Genomic DNA, 18,968 nt, shown 5'->3' with positions numbered 1-18,968 from the left:
TAATGAACTTACTGCTAAAGAAAATAGGACTTAAGTGAGTAGTTTATGTATTTGAGTGCTAAAATCTGAAAAGATTTTCAGTTGGTAACAGAGGCAGTTTTGATGCAGAATTGACCCTGGGCCAATCTTTTGGATTATGCCACATAGGAGGTTATTTATTAAATGGGTCAGGGTTAAACTTGCATGGTATATGTTTTAGGTTTTAATACCACTGTCATCACAGGGACTGTATACTACTGCAGCCTTCAGCTACTTGTTACATTAGTTAATGGTGTCTCTGCACCAGTGTTGATTTAATTTGTGGGGTTTCCCTGATGTCTCAGACAGTAAAGAATCTGCGTGAATGCGAGAGACCTGGGTTCAAGCCCTGGGTCAGAAAGATACCTGGAGAAGGGAATGGCAACCCACTCTGGTATTCTTGTCTGAAGAATTTTATGGACAGAGGAGCCTGGTGGGCTGTAATTCATGGTGTCACATAGAGTTGGACACGACTGAGTGACTAACACTTTCACGCTTTTCGCAAAGAAATGAATACCCTAAGCATGTATGTGATTGTTAAATAATGTTACAAACCTAACACCTAACCAGCAGTAACATTGAGTTCAGTTAATAATTTAAACTAAATTTAATAATATTGGGTATGTGGATTATCAGTATTATATATTAAATAAGTTTGTGTAAAGATGAGGATTTTTTTTTTTAAGATGAGGTTTTTATCTCCCAGTTGAAACTCTTTCTCAAAGAATCTCTAAGAATCCTGTTAAAGAGGTCATGTATTGAAACACCAGTCAACCCCAACATCTTTCATTGAATGCAAGAACCATGCTGATTGAGCATATTATTACACAGACCAACTAAATGAAGACTTGTTAGTTCTTGTCATATTTTAAGTAATTTATGATGTGTCAATTCAGCTTGAGCTTGAATCAAGTGCATCAAACACTTTAGCCTTTGTATTTTCCTTTTTTGAAGTAGGGGTCATAAATTACTTTTTATATAAGATTAGTTTAGACTTTAGGTAATATACTAATGGTATATACTTGTAATGGGCCAGTTTGTACTTTAGCATGAGCCTTGTGAATAAAATTTTACAGTAAATAATGTGTAAGTTGCTTTCTTCTGACTGTTTTAGACTTTTTATATTAACATTGCTATCTATAGTGATTAGCATGAGAATATTTGAGTCACTGCATGTTTCCTTCATAATTTCCTTTCTTCTAAAACTTAGAAGTATTTTGAGTAAAAACTAAAAGCTCTTTCCTAGTGACCATGATTGGTTTATCCCACCTTTGTTGGTCAGTTTCTTTCCTGAATGTTTAATATGTAACTTAAAAGGAAATTACAGGACTTCCTTGGTGATCCAGTCCAGACTCTGCCTTCCAATGCAGGGGGCACAGATTCGATCCCTGATCAAGGAGCCAAGATCCCACCTGCTTCTTGGCCAAAAAACCAGAACATAAAACAAGCAATATTATCACAAATTCAATAAAAAGACTTTCAAAAAATACATTTAAAGAAAAAAGGAAATTGCTTTCAGACTTTTTTCTGGGCTTTTGCACAGTGTCTAAGAATAAATGAGTTAAGAGCTCTTCTCTTATTTCAGAGGTGCAGATCTCTCTGCTTTGGTACGGGAGGCTTCTATCTGTGCCCTGAAGCAGGAAATGGCAAGACAGAAGAGTGGAAGTGAAAAAGGTACAGTTCTCTCCAAAATCTGTCAGTCCTAGTTAATTATCACTCTGGGTACCTAATGCCACTGTTAACCTGGAAAATGACCATTTTCTAGCATCTATCATCTGTGATATTAAAACTGACATTTTTCTGATGAGACCTTTAAGCAGCTGTTCTGGAATATTATATAACCTCTGTAGCTGACAGCTATAATAATAGCAGTTACTTGGTGCCTTATATAATGTATTCTTTCTTTGCTTATCATCATATGAGAATGTTTAGAGTAAGGTTAGTAGCTACATATACTGTTTTCATCATGAGTTTGATCTGTTTATCAGTCCTGGAAAACCTCCTCATTCTTTTGTTAGGGTGATACCTACTGTTAAAATGTAACCTAACCTGAAGAGCTTAGAAAACACATAAGAAATGAAAATTGAAATGACTTTCCATATACTTATACTTTCTTTTGGGACATCTCAACAGCTTTGTACTGTTCTTCGCATTTGACAGTGTATTTTAGAATACCATTTGGGTGTGTGTAGATGAAAATGATTTATTTGTGACCTGCAGTCTGACTGCCAAGTAGAGAAATAGCCTCTGCTTTGCTTGGTTCCTGGGAGAATTGTTTGATCAGTTGCAGTGTGTGGCTGTCTTTGAATATAGATACTTAGTACTATCGAATACTTTCTTCAGAAAGACCTGCCTTTTCCTCCAAACCTGTACTTTCATCTCAAGTTCAAACCTGTATTGATCTCCTTTTATTCATTAGATTTCCCAGAAGATGTTTCTTTATTTGTGTTTATTTCATTTATTCTTTTCCCTTTTTTCTTTGGCTACCAGGAGTCTTGGAGCTAACTTTTGTTTACGGTTACAGCAGCATATGCTTAGCTTAGATTTATCAACACACATATCTTCCTTTTTTATTATTTTTAATTATTTAGGCTTTACTTTTAAAAAATTTATTCCTTTTTAATTGAAGGATAATTGCTTTATAATATTGTGTTGATTTCTAGCATACATCATCATGAATCAGCCATCAGTATACATATATCCCTTCCCCCTTGAACCTTCTTCCCACCTCCTACCCCATCCCACCCCTTCAGGTTGTCACAAAGCCTTGGTTTGAGTTCCCTCAGTCATCCAGCAAATTCCCACTGGCTACCTATTTTACATATGGTAGTATATATGTTTCTATGTTACTCTCGCCGTTTGTCCCACCCTCTCCTTCCCCATCCCCTTTTTTTATGTTTAACAAACATTTATAAGGGAGGGAAATGCTCCAGACTAAGAAGTGAACCACTCTTACATACACAAATAATTTATTAAGGCAAAATGTACCCTACGGGACCAGGAAAATCTAACCTGCCATAGAAATCAGACAGGTGAAATACAGTATAATAGAAACAAAGATGTTCTCTTTTCCATAAAACCAAGTTGAGGGATGCTAGTAAACTTAAATGCATATACAGAGGCTCCCAGACCAATCTGCTGTCTAAATGACTTCCAAAGTACCATTTCAGAGACAAGAAGGAGGGATTTAGAGGGGACAGTCTTTAAATCACCATTTTGCCTTCAATTCTTTGCTCCACTGACTTCTGAGAGTTTGGCATATTGGGGATCTTCAAATTTAAAAAAAATGCCAAAGCTTGACTAATGCGATCTAAGAAAAAATGGTATAAATTCCAAATGCCTGTGCAGTTTTCTATAGTTTCCAGCATTCTGCCTTGAAAATTTATCAGATTTAAAACTTAAGCCACAAAAAAAAAAAAAGAAAAGACAAAAGTGAAAAAAGAAAAAAAAAAAAAACTTAAGCCACTTCCTGTAGATGGTATAATTTTAGGAAAAAGCATTATCCAAAATATGAATTAATTAAGGTAAAACTAAAATCATATACCCTAAATTCAAGTCTAATGCCATTTTGTTGTTCTGGGTTACTTGATGTGTAGGATGATGTATGCAGATATTAACTTTGTTTTTGAAAAAACTTGAAAATTTTCCAGTGTGATTCTATCTTACAGTTTCCTCAGTATACATTCAGGAATCTCCCTCTTTGAGGTTGAATTCTACTGATCACCAACATGGTCCTCTTAAAAATAGGTCTCCGTCCATCATCCCCCTCCACCATGGTCTAAAAAATGTTCCATCTTCCATAGTTTGGGGCCTGATACAGCCAGAGCTGAAAATAAGTATACTTCACCTTTGCTGATTTCCATATTTCAGCTTAATACAAATAGGAGTCATGGTATTGACTACCCCTTCTCTGTACAGCATTACTTTTGCAGTTATTCTACTGTATTACTTTTGTAGTTATTCCACTACTATTCTATTTTCCTCAGAAATATTAAGATTTATGTGCTTAAATATCTTAATGCTAAGCATAAGAGCAAGACTTTCAGTAAGAAGTATTAAGTTGGAAAAAAAATAATAAACCTGAAAATCTAGATGTTTTCTTGTTTTTAAAGAAAGAGGGCTGAATTCCCTGATTTCAGAATTAAATTTGACTCTAGTTTAAAATGTAAAAAGAAGGACCATTGATGTACTTCTTTATGTCAAATTTCACTTAAACTTTAAAGTATCAGTGCACAACAGAAAGAAAGAACTGGAAAGAAAGGATAGAAACATAAGCTGCCAGTTATTATTTAAGAGTAGATATGACCTCAACCAAAATCAAAAGTGTATCAGGAATTGGCCTCTTTTAGGGAGTCCTTAAAAAAAAAACAAAAAACTGTCATTTGGCATAGCCACTGCACATCAATTTTGAGATTTCTTTAAATAAGTTAGTATTCTTGTCTACCTATGTGAAATTTTTCAGAGTAATTTTATTAGGAGGTAATTGGATCTCATTTGGTAACTTCACATATGACACTGACATGGAATAACAAGTTGACAGGTGGGAAAGGGGAGGAAGGAAGACCCACAGAGTATAAAGTGAATTATAATGTGTAAAAACTTTTTAAAAAGTAGGGATGAAGAATTTGAAACTATAAGAACAAGCTATGTGTATACATATATATCTAAAAAACAGTTTTATGTCTTTAAAATTAGAATGTTATTTTACTTTAAATGTACAGCATGCAAAATGCTTTATAAGAGTAGAATGCGGGGTACTCTTTCTAGCCCCTTCTGATGTCTATGTCAGAAGCTTTCTCTATCCCTTTTATACTTTAATAAACTCTATTGCACAAAAAAAAAAAGGGGGGGGGAGAAAAAGAGAAAAAAAAAAAAAGAGTAGAATGCGGGGGGAAAAAAAGTACAATGCATACAACAATATAAATTTTCACAATTTTTTAGTAAATGACTGTTCTGGATCAAAAAATTAACGTTCCAAACACTTTGATCAAATGTTTATTTTTTTGTTTCCAGCATTACAATTTGCTATAATAAACTTTAAATAAGTTTCTAGACACTGACTTAGGTCCTTAAGCACTTACTTACCCAGCGAAGAGATTATTCACCAAGCCATCACTCTTGCTTGTACAATGCTTACTGGACAATTTAAAGTGTATATGAATTGTTTTGATCAGTGAAGACACAGTTGTAATTTTGCACTGTTTTCAATTGCTGAATTACATGTTTTTTCACCTTGATACCTTATGATCATTAGAAAGCTACTTACTTACATAATGTTATAATCACACTATGCTAACTGCCTATTTGTAACTACAAGAAACTTGTTAAAGACACACTGTTGACTATACTTTACAGAATCGTGGCCACAAGTTTCTGCAAATGAGGTTTACTTCTCTCAAATCAAGAAATATCATATTTCTAGTCCACTTTACAGAATGCTAAAATGCTTATACATGCATTGTATGCTGTGTGCTCACTCAGTTGTGTCTGATTCTTTGCAACCCCGGGATCTGTCCATGGAATTTTCCAGTCAAGAATACTGGCATGGGTTGCCGTTTCCTCCTCCAAGGGCTCTCTCCAACCCGAGATTGAACCTGCATCCCTTGCATCCCCTGCATTGGCAGGTGGATTCTTTTTATCTCCTGCTACTGCTACTGCTAAGTCACTTCAGTCGTGTCCGACTCTGTGCGACCCCATCCCTGGGATTCTCCAGGCAAGAAGACTGGAGTGGGTTGCCGCTTCCTTCTCCAATGCATAAAAGTGAAAAGTGAAAGTGAAGTCGCTCAGTCATGTCTGACTCTTCGAGACCCCATGGACTGCAGCCTACCAGGCTCCTCCGTCCATGGGATTTTCCAGGCAAGAGTACTGGAGTGGGATGCCATTGCCTTTTATCTCCGAGTGAAAAACAAAAAGCAGTGATCACACTGGCCCATGGAGCCATCTAGGGCTATTTTATATTTCCTACCATTAGAAAGATTGAACTAAATGAGGAAAAAAAGCAAAGGGGAGAAAAGAAATTTTACAAAATGGCAACTAGCATGACCTAAAAAAAAGTGTACTAAAATATCTTCCTTCAATTAGGTAACCAAGCCCTTTCTGGAATGAACATTTATGGGTAACTAGGTTAGCAGAGTGTTCCTCTTAGTGCTCAGGGCAAAAATACAAGGTATGTTGAAATAACTTCTACCTTTGTATAAGGAAAGACAGACTTTGAAATGGAGTGACTTTTAAAAACCACAAACCTATGTTTAGCCAGAATGTTCAATATTGACAGATTTGATGGAAGGAAATCTTCACTGGCAACTAAATTAAAAATCATAATCTTATGGATGCCAATTGTTTTTACCATTGTGAAGAAACTTGATTGCAAGGTACAATAGACACAATCTAAAATGAGAAATTGTGAACAATTCAAGTAACTAAAATGTTTCCTTTTGAAACACTGTAAGTATGAGTTCCAAATTGTTTGAACTTGTAACATGTCTCTTAAAGGTTGCTTTAGTTCTGTGGAAGGTTGAATTGCCCTTTAAGTAAATATTGCCTCTATCTTTAAAAAAAAAAAAAAAAGAAAGAAACGGCTTCTGAATGGCATGGACTTCTTCATTGTGGGAAAATAGACTTGGCAAACTTGTTTCCGAGGCTCCCTCCAAGGAGATTGATTCATCCCATCAAGTCTATAGTATCTGCAGATCTGCACGTCAGACTTCAGAAGTCTGTCTACTTCAGCTCCTAACATTTTCTCCATGCTTAAGCAGAGAAGTCTCTAGTTCTGTCGGAGTCTTCGCATCTTGAATTTCTCATACCATTTATTCAAAATCTTGTTTTTCCAAATATCTTGTTAACAGCTCATCCACTGAGATCTGCTCCTTGCCTAAAGCTCACTTTGCCTAATCCCACCCTTTACTGATGGGCTGTTCTCCAGGAGGTCAGTAAGCTGCTGCACTTGTTCTGGCTGAATTGCCCTGAGAGTGCTTCTGAGTTAGTGTAGGTGAGCAATGCTGCTGCTGCTGAGCTGCTGTTGTGTCCGACTCTTTGCGACCCTGTGGATTGTAGCCCGCCAAGATCCTCTCTCCATGGGGATTCTCCAGGCAAGAATACTGGAGTGGGTTGCCATGCCCTCCTCCCGGGATCTTCCCAGCTCAGGGATCGAGCCCAGGTCTCCCAGATTTCAGATGGATTGTTTACCGTCTGAGCCACCAGGGAAGCCCGAGGAATGCTGAGACCATGTCTGATAAGATGCCGTCACACAAGAACCTAGGCTGTCACAGTGGATAGCCCGCCGTTGAAGGAAGGCCCATACACGTGGCTGCTCTGGTCACTCCTGACATGCTGCAGTATCCTCCATAGTGTTACATAGACTGGATTCTGTCCAGTGTTGATGCCTGCGCCACTGCAGGCAGCCTCAGCAGACCCAGAAAATCAACACACGTATCTTAATCATGAAGTCCCTGAGTTTTTTGGTGGTTTAATTTGAAGATTCAGTTCTATGAATTTCTTTTATATAAGCTATTTTAAGTTTGTTTTGAAAGTGGGTGGGATATAATTCACAAAATTAGGATGTCATGTAAAAAATCCTTATGTGGTAGTATGCTGCCTGAGAGCTGAATGTGATAATTATCTTTGGATTTGTTTGTCACTAAAAGTTAGCAGGCCTCTGTATATGTATTGACGGCTCCTAATAACTGATGGGATGTCTTTTTATAAATGTGTGTAACAGATTCTGACATTCCTGCTTTGATGCAGTTTGCATTTCCAGCTGCCTGTCCTTCAGGGACTTGGCATTGATATCTTACTGAACCTGAAATCAGTAATGCCATTCAACTTCTGTTTGATGTGTTCAGCTACACATTGTATTTTACTTTTAGGTAAATACACTTTCTTAATTTCTATATTAGTACTATTTTAAGTATAAATTGTCATCACATAAGTTGTCATATAATTGTAAGTGAAGCCTTACTTAATTAACGTTTAGTTACTAGATTTCTCTTACCATGTGTTGGCATAACTATACTTATAAGGAATTAAAGCACCCTTCTAGCCCAGTGTTGTCATATGATCTATATATATTATGTATTATGGTGTATTATGTATTATGTATGTATGTATTCCATATTAAATAATATGGAATTCCATTTTTCATTCTTAGTTAAATTAATTTGAATTATCTTGAAAAAGAACAATTGTGACTCTTCTTCATGAACATTGCCATTAAGTTAAAGAATACAAAGATAACGGGGTTATCTGTTAATGAGTGATAGTTCTCTTTGGGTGTTACTACACTAAAATATGATGAGCCAGAGAGTGGGAAAAATGGGGAGATATTGATCAGAGGGTACAAATATCCTGCTATACGATGAATAAATTCTGAGGATCCCGTGTACTAATTATCAGTAGTGTGTTATATACAGTTAACCTGGGTTTGAAATGTGCAGATCCACTGATACACGTGGATTCTTTTCAGCAAATATGTAGTATAGCACTACACGATCCATGCTTGGTTGAATCTACAGAAAAAGAACCACAGATTCATAGAGTCAGCTATAAAGTTAAACATAGATTTTTGACTGACGGCCACCACTCCTAACCTTCACATTGTTGAAGGGTCAGCTGAACTTGAAAGCGGTTCAGAGAGTAGATCTTAGTAATTATCACCACAAAAATAAATAAAAAGGTGATCACGAGGGGCTGGAGATGTTAACTAACCTTATTGTGGTAACCATTTTGCAAAAGATCATCGTATCACATTGTTACTTCTTAAAGTTAACTTATATTTATTATGTACTAACAGTATCTTAGTAAAGCCGAGGGGAACACAAAGTAACAGAACATATGAACCATTTATCTTTTTTAAGGATAAGAATCTCTTTTTTATTTAAATAATGGACATATTTTATTTAAATATGGACAAAGTACTTTGTAATATAATTTGTTCCACAATAAACTGTTTTGATTGCTGGGGGGAAAGAAAGACTATGCTTTTAAAATATATGACATAACTTAAGCATGATGGAAAATTAAATATGGTTAGGTATATGTAAATTAAGAAAAGGAAAAACTGTCTATAACTTTGATGAGCAGAATATATCTGGCTTGAACATTGCTCTGAAAAAGAATAGAGCCAGTGTCATTAATTGCCTCAGTGTTCCCCTTGAATGCTAGTAAACCTCTCAAGAGAAATTTAGTTATAAATCACAGTTAGCTTACTATACCCAAATATTATGTATGTTCGTGCATTTGCTCCACAGGTGAACTGAAGGTTAGTCAGAAGCACTTTGAAGAAGCTTTCAAGAAAGTAAAATCATCTGTATCAAAAGAGGTAAGCAATGCTCTTAAAGGTAGAATAGCAATTAGAATTGAGAGTAGTATGAATTCATGACAAAAAGCAAAATGGTTGCTTCTGAGAGAGTGTTCTTGAGAGACTGTAATTTTGAATGTTTCTAGAGACTAAACACAGGAAATGACCTCGTGTATGTTTTCATAATCTCAGAATTTTTAATCATTCTCATTCAAGTATTATTTGACCTGTATCACCCTTTACACTTACTCATAGTTTCAGGAAAGTAAAAATACCTTCACTGTAAGGTCAGAGAAGAGTTAAAAATCGCTCAGACTTGTCCTTATAAAAAATGCTGGATTTTACTGTATTTATTTCTTACTGTGTTGAGGTATTCTGTCTGTAGTAAGTTAAAATGTTTGCTGTTAAGTGAAGTGAGGTTACTGTGACACAGAAGAGTTTGCAGGGAAATATCCAACCCAAAGAAATGTCTGAATTGAACACTGGATATCTCAGGGCTTCCCTCATAGCTCAGTTGGTAAATCCTCTGCCTGCAATGCAGGAGACCTGAGTTCTATTCCTGGGTCAGGAAGATCCTCTGGAGAAGGAAATGGCAACCCACTCCAGTATTCTTGCCTGGAGAATCCCATGGACAGAGGAGCGTGGCAGGCTATAGTCCATGGGATCACAAGAGCTGGACACGACTTAGCGACTGAACCACCTATCTTGGATGGATATCTTTTGTTTCTGGACTTCCAGAAGTCTAATTTGCCTTAGCCATGTGATTCTGTTTATTCACTATACTTAAAATTCCTCTAGCTCATTATCCATTTATTACCCCTGGCTCAGTATTTCTTAAGATTATTGATTGAAAACACTCAAGTCCAAGTTCAGACAGTTATATGAGATGGGTTGCTGTGTTCCAGTGCCTCTAGTCCTGGTGTAAATACTCTTATTTGACCATCTTACCACTTTTAACTAAAGTAATCAGTTAAGGAGTTTGGGCTGGTGATGGTGTCTTTTAGGTATATAGCTTACTTCTTTTTCAGCTGAAGTCTAGTCTGCTGAACCTGGCCTGGGTCTTTTACCATATGTGGAGAAATGAAAGTCTACTTTGACGTCTCAGGCATTTTGTACACTAGAGGAAATGTTTTTATTTCATTGCCTGTCTTTGAGTCAGATAGTCTTATTAATTAAAATAAAACAGTTTGACAGTTAATCTTCCTGGCACTTTTCATTCTGATCAACAAGAAAGTAGTGATGTAAGTGCCCCCCCACCCCCGCAAGATTTAGTCATTAAAAAACAAATCTTCCTTATGTTTATTACCTGTAATCAGAGTTTCGATTTGAGGCTTTCCAAGAATCAGGACACACTGGCATAGCTCCACATTTGTCACTCTCATCCTGTAACCTTACTTTTTTAAAATTGAAATTTTATTTACCTTTGTAATGCACAAATACAGTTCCGTGCATGCGATGTTAACTCGCTTCAGTCGTATCCAACTCTGTACAGCCCCACGGACTGCAGCCCGCCAGGCTCCTCTGTCCATGGGCTTCTCCAGGCAAGAATAGCGGAGTGTGTTGCTGTGCCCTCCTCCAGGGAGTCTTCCCGACCCAGGGATTGAACCCACATCTCTTATGTCTCCTGCACTGGCAGACAGGTTCTTTACCACCAGCAGCATCTGGGAAGTCCTATAGTTGTGTAAGCTTTGGCAAACTTAACTGGTACCTCAGTCAATAACAGAGAACATTCTCATCACTTGAGAAGGTTGCTGTGTTCCTTTGTAGTTGTCAGTCCCTTTACCAGGCAAGCCCTGATCTGACTGCTGTCATCATGCTCTAACTTCACCTGTTTTGGAACTTTATGTAAATAGAATCATACTGATATACTCATTTGTCTGGCTTCTTTTGCTCTTGTAATGTTGCAGAGATTCATCCACATTGCTGTTTTTCACTAGTTTAGTCCATTCTCTCGCTGAGTAGTTTTCCATGATATGAATATACTGCAGTTTGTGTATCCTTTCCCCTGCTGGTGGGCACTTGGGTTTTTTCCAGTTTTTGGCTTCCTCAGCTAATAGTGTGTCAGAGAGAGAGAGAATGAGAACATGTGTTTTTATTTCTCTTGAGTAAATAACTAGGAGAGGAATTGCTGGATCTTGTGGCGAATGTGTGTTTAACTTTATTGGAAACTGCCAACCTTCTTTTCCAAGTGACTGTTTTGCATTTTGTGAGCATTCCAATTGGCCCACACTCTCACCAGCACTTGAGTATTTTCAGTCTTTTAATTTTAGCCATTCTTCTGTATGTGAAATAGTATCCTGTTGTGGTCTAAATTTGTTTTCCTAATGACTAAAATATTGAGCATGTTTTCGTGTGCTTATTGATCATTTGGATATCTTATTTTGTGTCCTCACCTTTTGCTCTTAAAACATTGAGTTGTAAAAAAAAAAAAAAAAACATTGAGTTGTTTTCTTATTATTAAGCTGTGCAAATTCTTAGTTTATCTTGGCTTGAAGCCTTTAATGAGATACACATTTTTTTCTGAAATATCTGTAGGATTTATTTTGGAGTCTAGTTAATTTAAAATGTGTTTCAAGATATATACAACAAATCATTTATGTATATATATCTCCACTCTTTTTTTTTTTTAGATTTTTTTTTCTCATATAGGTATTACAGAACATTGAGAGAGCTCTCTGTGATGTACATAGGTCCTCATTAGTTATCTACTTTGTATATAGTAGTATGTGTCATGTCAGTCCCAGTCTCCACATTTATCCATCCCTGCCTCTTTCCCCCTTGGTAACCGTAAGTTTGCTTTCGATATCTGCGACTCTATTTCTGTTTTAGAAATAGAAGTTCATTTGTACCATTTTTTTCTAGATTCCACATATAAGCAGTATCATATTTGTCTTTCTTTTTCTAACCTACTTTACCTACTATAATAATCTCTAGATTCATCCATGTTGCTGCAAATGACATTATTTTGTTCTTTTTTATGGCTGAGGAATACAGATGTTCATATTGAGGATATTTTGTCCTAATTTTTTTTTTAATTTTCTAAAAGCATCTTTTGAAGAACAGAAGTTTTTTATTTGTATGAAATCCAATTTTTAAAAAATAATTTGTGAAAAAAAAATAAAAAAAAATAATTTGTGTTTTTCTGTCATAAGAAATCTTGATTATCCTAAGTTTATGAAAAATTTTTCTCCTTTGCTTTTCTCTAGTAGTTTTATAGTTTTATCTTTTACATTTAGAACTATGATCCATTACAAACTAATTTTTTTAATTTAAAATGAGATAGAAAAGTCATGATATTTTTTCCCATGCAGCTGTCTAGTTACTGTGGTCCTGTTGATTGAAAATACTTTCCTTTCATTGAATTATCATGCCCTCTTTTTGAAAACCAATTGATCGTCTATGCATGAATGTATTTCTTCACTCTTTTTTCTGTTTCACTGATATTTATACCCATTTTATGCCACTGTACATTTTTTGCCACTCTCTTGATTATTTTACATCAATTTTTAATTTTTATTTATTTTCTGGCCACAGCATGTGGGATCTTAGCTCCCCAACCAGGGATCAAACCTGTGCTCCCTGCAGTGGAAATTTAGATTCTTAATCACTTCTGGGGAAGTCCCCTTGATTATTACAGAATACGTATGTTAATCTTGAAGTCAGCTAGTGTAAGTCATTCAGATTTCTTCTTTTTTCCCCAAAAATTGTTTTATCTATTTTAGTCTCTTTGCTTTCCCATATAAAATTTGCAGTTTATCAATTTCTGCAAAAGAAACTTTCTGGGATTTTGAATGGATTTGCATTGAATCTGTAGATCAGTTGGGAGAGCAGAGGTATTAAAAATACTGAGTTTTTCAATCAGTGAACTTAGTATATCTGTTCATTTATTTAGATAATTTTATTTCTTTTATATAAATTTATTCATTTTTTAAAATTCACTTATTAGAGCCATTTGATCTCTCCCAGTAATGTTTTGCATTTTCAGGATGTAAATTTTTCAAGAAATACATTTTTCATCAAATTTATTCCTAAGTAATTTATAATTTTTTATTTTTATAATGTTTTTTAAAATATTGTTCTCTAATTGCTACTAGTATGTAGAGGTTCATTTGGTCTTTATATATTGACCTGGGATGGCTCTTCATTTGTCATTCTTTTACCTTCTTTACCTCTAAATATTTACTTCAGTTTTCTAGACTAAAAAAATGAAACCATCTTGTTTGTATTTGCCTGCTCTAATTTTGAAAAGCTTCCATGTTTAATGTTTTTACATTTAAGTGTTACATATTTTGCAGTTACAATTAAGTAATTGTATTAGAGTTGGCTATAAAAATGTCACGCAGAGTTTGAAAATTGCTTGCTTGACCTATCCTTAAATTGGGCCACATTTTCATCCTTGCATCTGTGATAATTAAGGAGTAAAATCTAATTTTGTTACCTTTTCTAAAACTCTGCCGGTAAATTTGAAACCAGTGGATATTATGTTTGGGTGGGTGGCGGGGGCGTTAAGTCTCTGCTTTCTGGTTCTCCTTCACAGTCCACAGCTGTACCAGAGAACGTCTTCCTTCCTTAAATTGTTTTAGTTGAAGTACAGTTGGTTTACAATATGTTAGTTTCTGGTGTACGGCAAAGCTGACTCAGATATATATTTATGTATATTATATATGTGTATATATATACTTTTTGTATTATTTTCAGTATTATTTAAGATATTAAATATAGTTCCCTGTGCTATACAGTAGGATTTTCTTTATCTAGTTTATTTATTTATTTTGGCCGAGCTGTGACGCTTGCAGGATCTTAGTTCCCCAACCAGGGATTGAACCCCAGGCCCCTGGCAGTGAAAGCATGGAGCCCTATCTATTGGACCTCTGGGGAATTTCCTATCTCTTTTATAAATAGTAGTTTGTATCTGCTAATCATGAACTCCTAATTTATCTCTTCCCCAGCCCCTTTCCCCTTTGGTAGCTGTAAGTTTGTTTTCTATGTCTGTGAGTCTATTTTGTAAATAGATTCGTTGGTGTCATGTTTTAGATTCTACATATAAGTAATTTCATGTGGTATTTTTCTCTTTGTCTGACTTAGTTCACCTAGTATGATAATCTCAGCCTGTGCATGTTGCTGCCAAGGGGTAATATCTCATTCTTCCAGAAGGGTGCCAGTGGGATTGCTGGGTCATATGACTACTCTATTTTTGGGAAACCTTTTTCTTTCTGATTTAGGAGAATTCAGTTGAAATTACAAGAGTTGGATAGTCAAACAAAATCCATCTGAAAAATCAAACCAAAAGACAGGTATGGCGTTTGTTGATACATTTCTGAATGTAGGATTGAGCGGCTCATTTGTAAGCTGCCTCTTTCTACTTTTAATATTAGGGTTCCTTTAGTTGTAAATGACAAAAACCCAAGTCTGTATGTGAGGAATCCATTCCACATATAAGGAAGTTGAGAGTATTGCTGGCTTTAGGCATGCTGGATCCAGAAACTTCATTGCTTTGTTTCTTGTGGGAAAAGGCTGCCTGCAGGCCCAGACATACAGGCTACTTGTTTATTAACCCCCATAGCAAGAGAATTTCCTGATAGCTCCAATAGGAGAGTTTCAGGGAACCTGTGATTAGTCCAGCTCAGGTTAGAGCCCATGGCAAAACTAATCACTATGACTAGCTCTAAAGTTAGATACTCTAGCCAGGTGGAATGTAAGGGGTAGCATAGTTTTCTAAAGATCATGACTTCAGGCCCTAGGATAAAAAGCTATAGATAAGACACTGGCATCAAGTTATTGACTTAGTGGCGGACTTAAGTTTTTTCATACTGAAAGAGAATCTGCTAGGCTTGTTAAACACAAAAAGAACACCTGATTACATTTTACATTTTAACCTTTCAGACATACTTATGGAGATAGCAGTTGCTTTGAAGTAAGTTAACATTAAATAAATGATTGGGAGATGTCAAAAAAGGAAAATGAAAGGAGAACGGTGTGTACATTCTGTCCCAAGGTCCACAGAACTGATCTGTATAGTTCAGAAATGTTCAGCCTGTTCTCATGCTAGGTAAATCTGCCCTGCTAACTGGTGCCTTCTCTTTCCTTGAAGCAGTCGGCTCCCTGGTGCCACACGGTTTTTAGTTTGAGGGGAAAACAACAGCATGTGAAGTGGATTCGGTGTCCAGCAATTGGCTAACATGCTAGTAGGGTCTGGTTTAGAGGCCAGATGCAGAAACTTGTCACCTGACCCAGTAAATCCTCATAAACCAGCTGAGGGTGAGATGTGAGCACAGTTTGCAAACATTCTTTCTGAGTCTCTGCCTGTATTCCTCACTCATTCCTACTTCTTTGCTGCCAATCTTTCAGGCTCCCATCTGAAGATCCCAGCCCCAGTCCTAGTTTCTCATGAGAGGCCATGTCCTAGTGTGGTCCTAAGAAGGCCGAATAGATTAGCAGTTCATTATGACAGATACCCCAGCTTAGACGATTGGACTCTTTTTGCCAGTTACTTCTTAGTCAGCTGTTTACTTTCTTCGCTGAATGAAACCATTATCCAATATGTGTCACTTCACAGACTTATAAAGCATAACTTATTTTGTTGATTTGGTTTTTTTGGTAATAACTGCTCACCAGAGACCTGAGCCTGGGTTAACATCAGTAAATGTTGAGACCTTGAAATTGTTTTCCCAGCTATGTATTATCTCAAATGTAGTCTTTCCCTCTGCCTACTATGGCATTGTTCAACTGTCAGGAAGGAAACCTCACTCAAATAGAAATTAGGTGTTTTTTTCCTTCCTCCCCTATTAAAACCACACCATAGAAACACTCCTGTTTTATTAACTCGTTGGTTTAGTGTTTTTCACACCCACTGGCTGGCACACTTTGATTCTCTTCTTCACACTCGGGATTATATGGTTCATCCATTTGCTTGATCAAGTCTGTCACATTGAGAGAAAAACTTCCCAAGAAGAGTTGCTCTTGCCTCTAGCTGTGTATTGAGTTGCCTAAGATCCCATCCTTTCATCCATCCAGAAACATATATATATATCATGTACCTACCATACACATGCCAAGCTTTGTGCTAGACTCACAAGATATAAAATTGCATAAGACGTGGGTTAGGAACCATTTTGAGCAATTAAAGAGTTGTAAACACTACCATAGATGTGTATATAGAATATGTATTAACCTGGTCACTCAGATTCCTTCAATGTTAGAAAATAGTTTGCAAGTAACTTTTGCTTTGAAGGTATCAGCACAGTGTGACAGAGGCAGTGTGACTGACTTTATTACTAACATGTCTGAACCAGTAGTTCCACACACTGTGTAGTTTTTTTAATCCTCTGAAGAACATCCATGGGAAGGCTACATGTGTGTCCCAGTGATACTACTTGATTCCAGTATATTCTCTTTAATACTTTTGATGGTCATAAACCTTAAAACTTTCAAATATTTAATTTCTAAAAACTACCCTAGTGAATCATAAGCTATCACTTCTCTTTTGGAGATAGGCATGGTATGAATTTTGAATAAATAATAAATAAAAGAGATGACCAAGCTGATTATTATTACTTTGTGAGATCTTTTAAAAAATTAAGGCACAACAATTAAGATAAAAAGATAGCTTTCCTGTTTGGCGTCATAACTGGCCCTGATGAAACTAATGATTGCTTGTGGGGAGAGAAACTGGGTGACTGGAGGACAGAAGTTTGAAAATTGACCTTTCTTGTATATGAATTTTGAACCATGTAAGTGTATTACCTAATTTAAAAACTTAAATACTAAAAAAGTAATAATTTACAAGATCTTGAGGACCAAAGTAGTAGTGATAGTTTTTTCTGGAAATTAAGGATTACTTTTTAATTTTTTCTGTTGATTTGTATTTTCTAATATTTCTACAATAAATATTTTATAAAATAGAACATTATTATTAAAAAGGGAATCACTTTAATCTGGCTGTAAACACAGCATGCTTAAAATGTCTTTGTCGTTGTTGTTCAGTCCTGTTCAACTCTTTGTGACTCCGTAGACTGTAGCACGCCAGGCCTCCCTGTCCCTCACCATCTTCCAAAGTTTGCCCAAGTTCATGTTCATTGCATTGGTGATGCTGTCTAGCCATCTCATCCTCTGACGCCCTCTTCTCCTTCTGCCCTCAATCTTACCCAGCATCAGGGACTTTTCCAGCGAGTTGTCTGGAATTCCAGCATCAGTCCTTCCAGTGATATTCAGGGTTGATCTCCCTTAAGATTGAATGTCTTTACTACACCTTTATTATTTAGCAGTGAGTTCAAATACCAAGGCCCTCTTATCCTACTTCAGAGTTAATTCAGCATTTCACTAATACCTGTTTTATATTCACTGTTGACATTGTTTGAGCTACTTGCCAGGAGTTGGTCCAAGGGTTACAAAATGGTGTTTTCACTGCCATGGGCCCAGGTTCAATCCCTGGACAGGAAACTTAAGATCCTGCAAGTTGCATAGTGCAAACAAAAAAAAAGAAGAGAGAGGTACTTGAAAAAAAATCACTGAAATAAATATATAGAATTTTTTTTTTAATTAATCTTTACATGGTCTTCTGTGCATTAGTCTTTACGTAGTCTTCCCTCTGTGCATGTCTGTGTCTTACTCCTCTTCTTATGAGGATACCAGATGATATTGGATGTACTAAAGCCCACCCTAATGACTTCATTTTAACTTAAATCACTTAGACCCTTATTTCCAAATCCAGTCACACTCTGAGGTACTGGAGGTGAGGACTTCAACATCTGAGTTTTGGGGAGCACAGTTCAGCTCGTTTCAGTGTCTAGCTCCATATTCTGTCCTCTCCTCTCCTCTCAGGATCGAGCAATGTATAAGGATCTGCAGTGGTCCCTCAGCCGGTGACTTCTCCAGCAGCGAGCCTTCCGGGAGTCCAGTGCCTCGAGATGCCAGAGATGCCCGCGTGCTCTGAGTGCCCACTTTCAGCTTGATACATGTGCTCTCACATAAGCATTTTATCCTCAAATTAATGAGGCCAAGTCAAAGCTGAAGATGCTTCCCATCTGGACAACCTCATATGGAAACACCCTACCTCCTGTTTAAGGGGAAAAAAAAGTAATTGTCAAAATAAAATAACAGATAACCTTTTTAAAATAAAATGTTTATTTTGAAACAACCTCGACTGTACTACAGATAAGTTGCAATTACAGTAAAAAGAACTTCCCCCGAAAAACCATCTGAGGGTGCTTCCCAGCCTGATGCGTCATCACCCGTAAATACTTTATATTTCCTGCACAGCAGGATAGTCCCCTACATAACCAGCCATCCACATCAGATCAACCGTGTCAGCTGTGATACTTCCCTACCAAATCCTCAGGCTCCACTCAGGTTTCTCCAGTTGTCCCAATGAAGTCCTTTATAACAAAGAAATCTAGTTTGGAATTAGCTATTGCAACTCATTGCTTTTCTTTTTTGGGTGGGGGGCTGCACTGGGTCTCCATTGCTGCACGCAGGCTTTCTCCAATTGTGGTGAGTAGGAGCTGCTCTTCATTGTTGTGCACGGGCTTCTCATGGCAGCCACTTCTCTTGTTGCAGAGCACAGGCTCTAGTTGCCCCGCAGCATGTGGGATCTTCCCCGAACTAGGGATCAAACCTGTGTCCCCCACATTGGCAGGCAGATTCTTAACCACTGAAC

At 36.7% G+C, this 18,968-nt stretch overlaps 1 protein-coding gene across 2 annotated transcripts in view; it reads left to right on the top strand.

Moving 5' to 3' along the window:
* The window catches only part of NVL (nuclear VCP like), a 90,304-nt gene extending 71,855 nt beyond the window's left edge, over nucleotides 1–18,449 (top strand). For both annotated transcript variants that reach the window (XM_061160132.1, XM_061160131.1), the window contains exons 21-23: nucleotides 1,604–1,692; nucleotides 9,264–9,334; nucleotides 18,134–18,449. In XM_061160132.1, the coding sequence (XP_061016115.1) occupies nucleotides 1,604–1,692; nucleotides 9,264–9,334; nucleotides 18,134–18,178 (205 nt within the window). In that variant the 3' untranslated portion in view covers nucleotides 18,179–18,449. The remainder of the gene's footprint in view (nucleotides 1–1,603; nucleotides 1,693–9,263; nucleotides 9,335–18,133) is intronic.
* Nucleotides 18,450–18,968: the final 519 nt, after the last annotated feature.

The sequence above is a fragment of the Dama dama genome, chromosome 14 (genome assembly GCF_033118175.1).
Source record: "Dama dama isolate Ldn47 chromosome 14, ASM3311817v1, whole genome shotgun sequence".
NCBI lineage: Eukaryota > Metazoa > Chordata > Mammalia > Artiodactyla > Cervidae > Dama > Dama dama.
The sequence above is the reverse complement of the archived record's forward strand: the minus strand, read 5'-3'. Positions and strand labels throughout refer to the sequence as shown.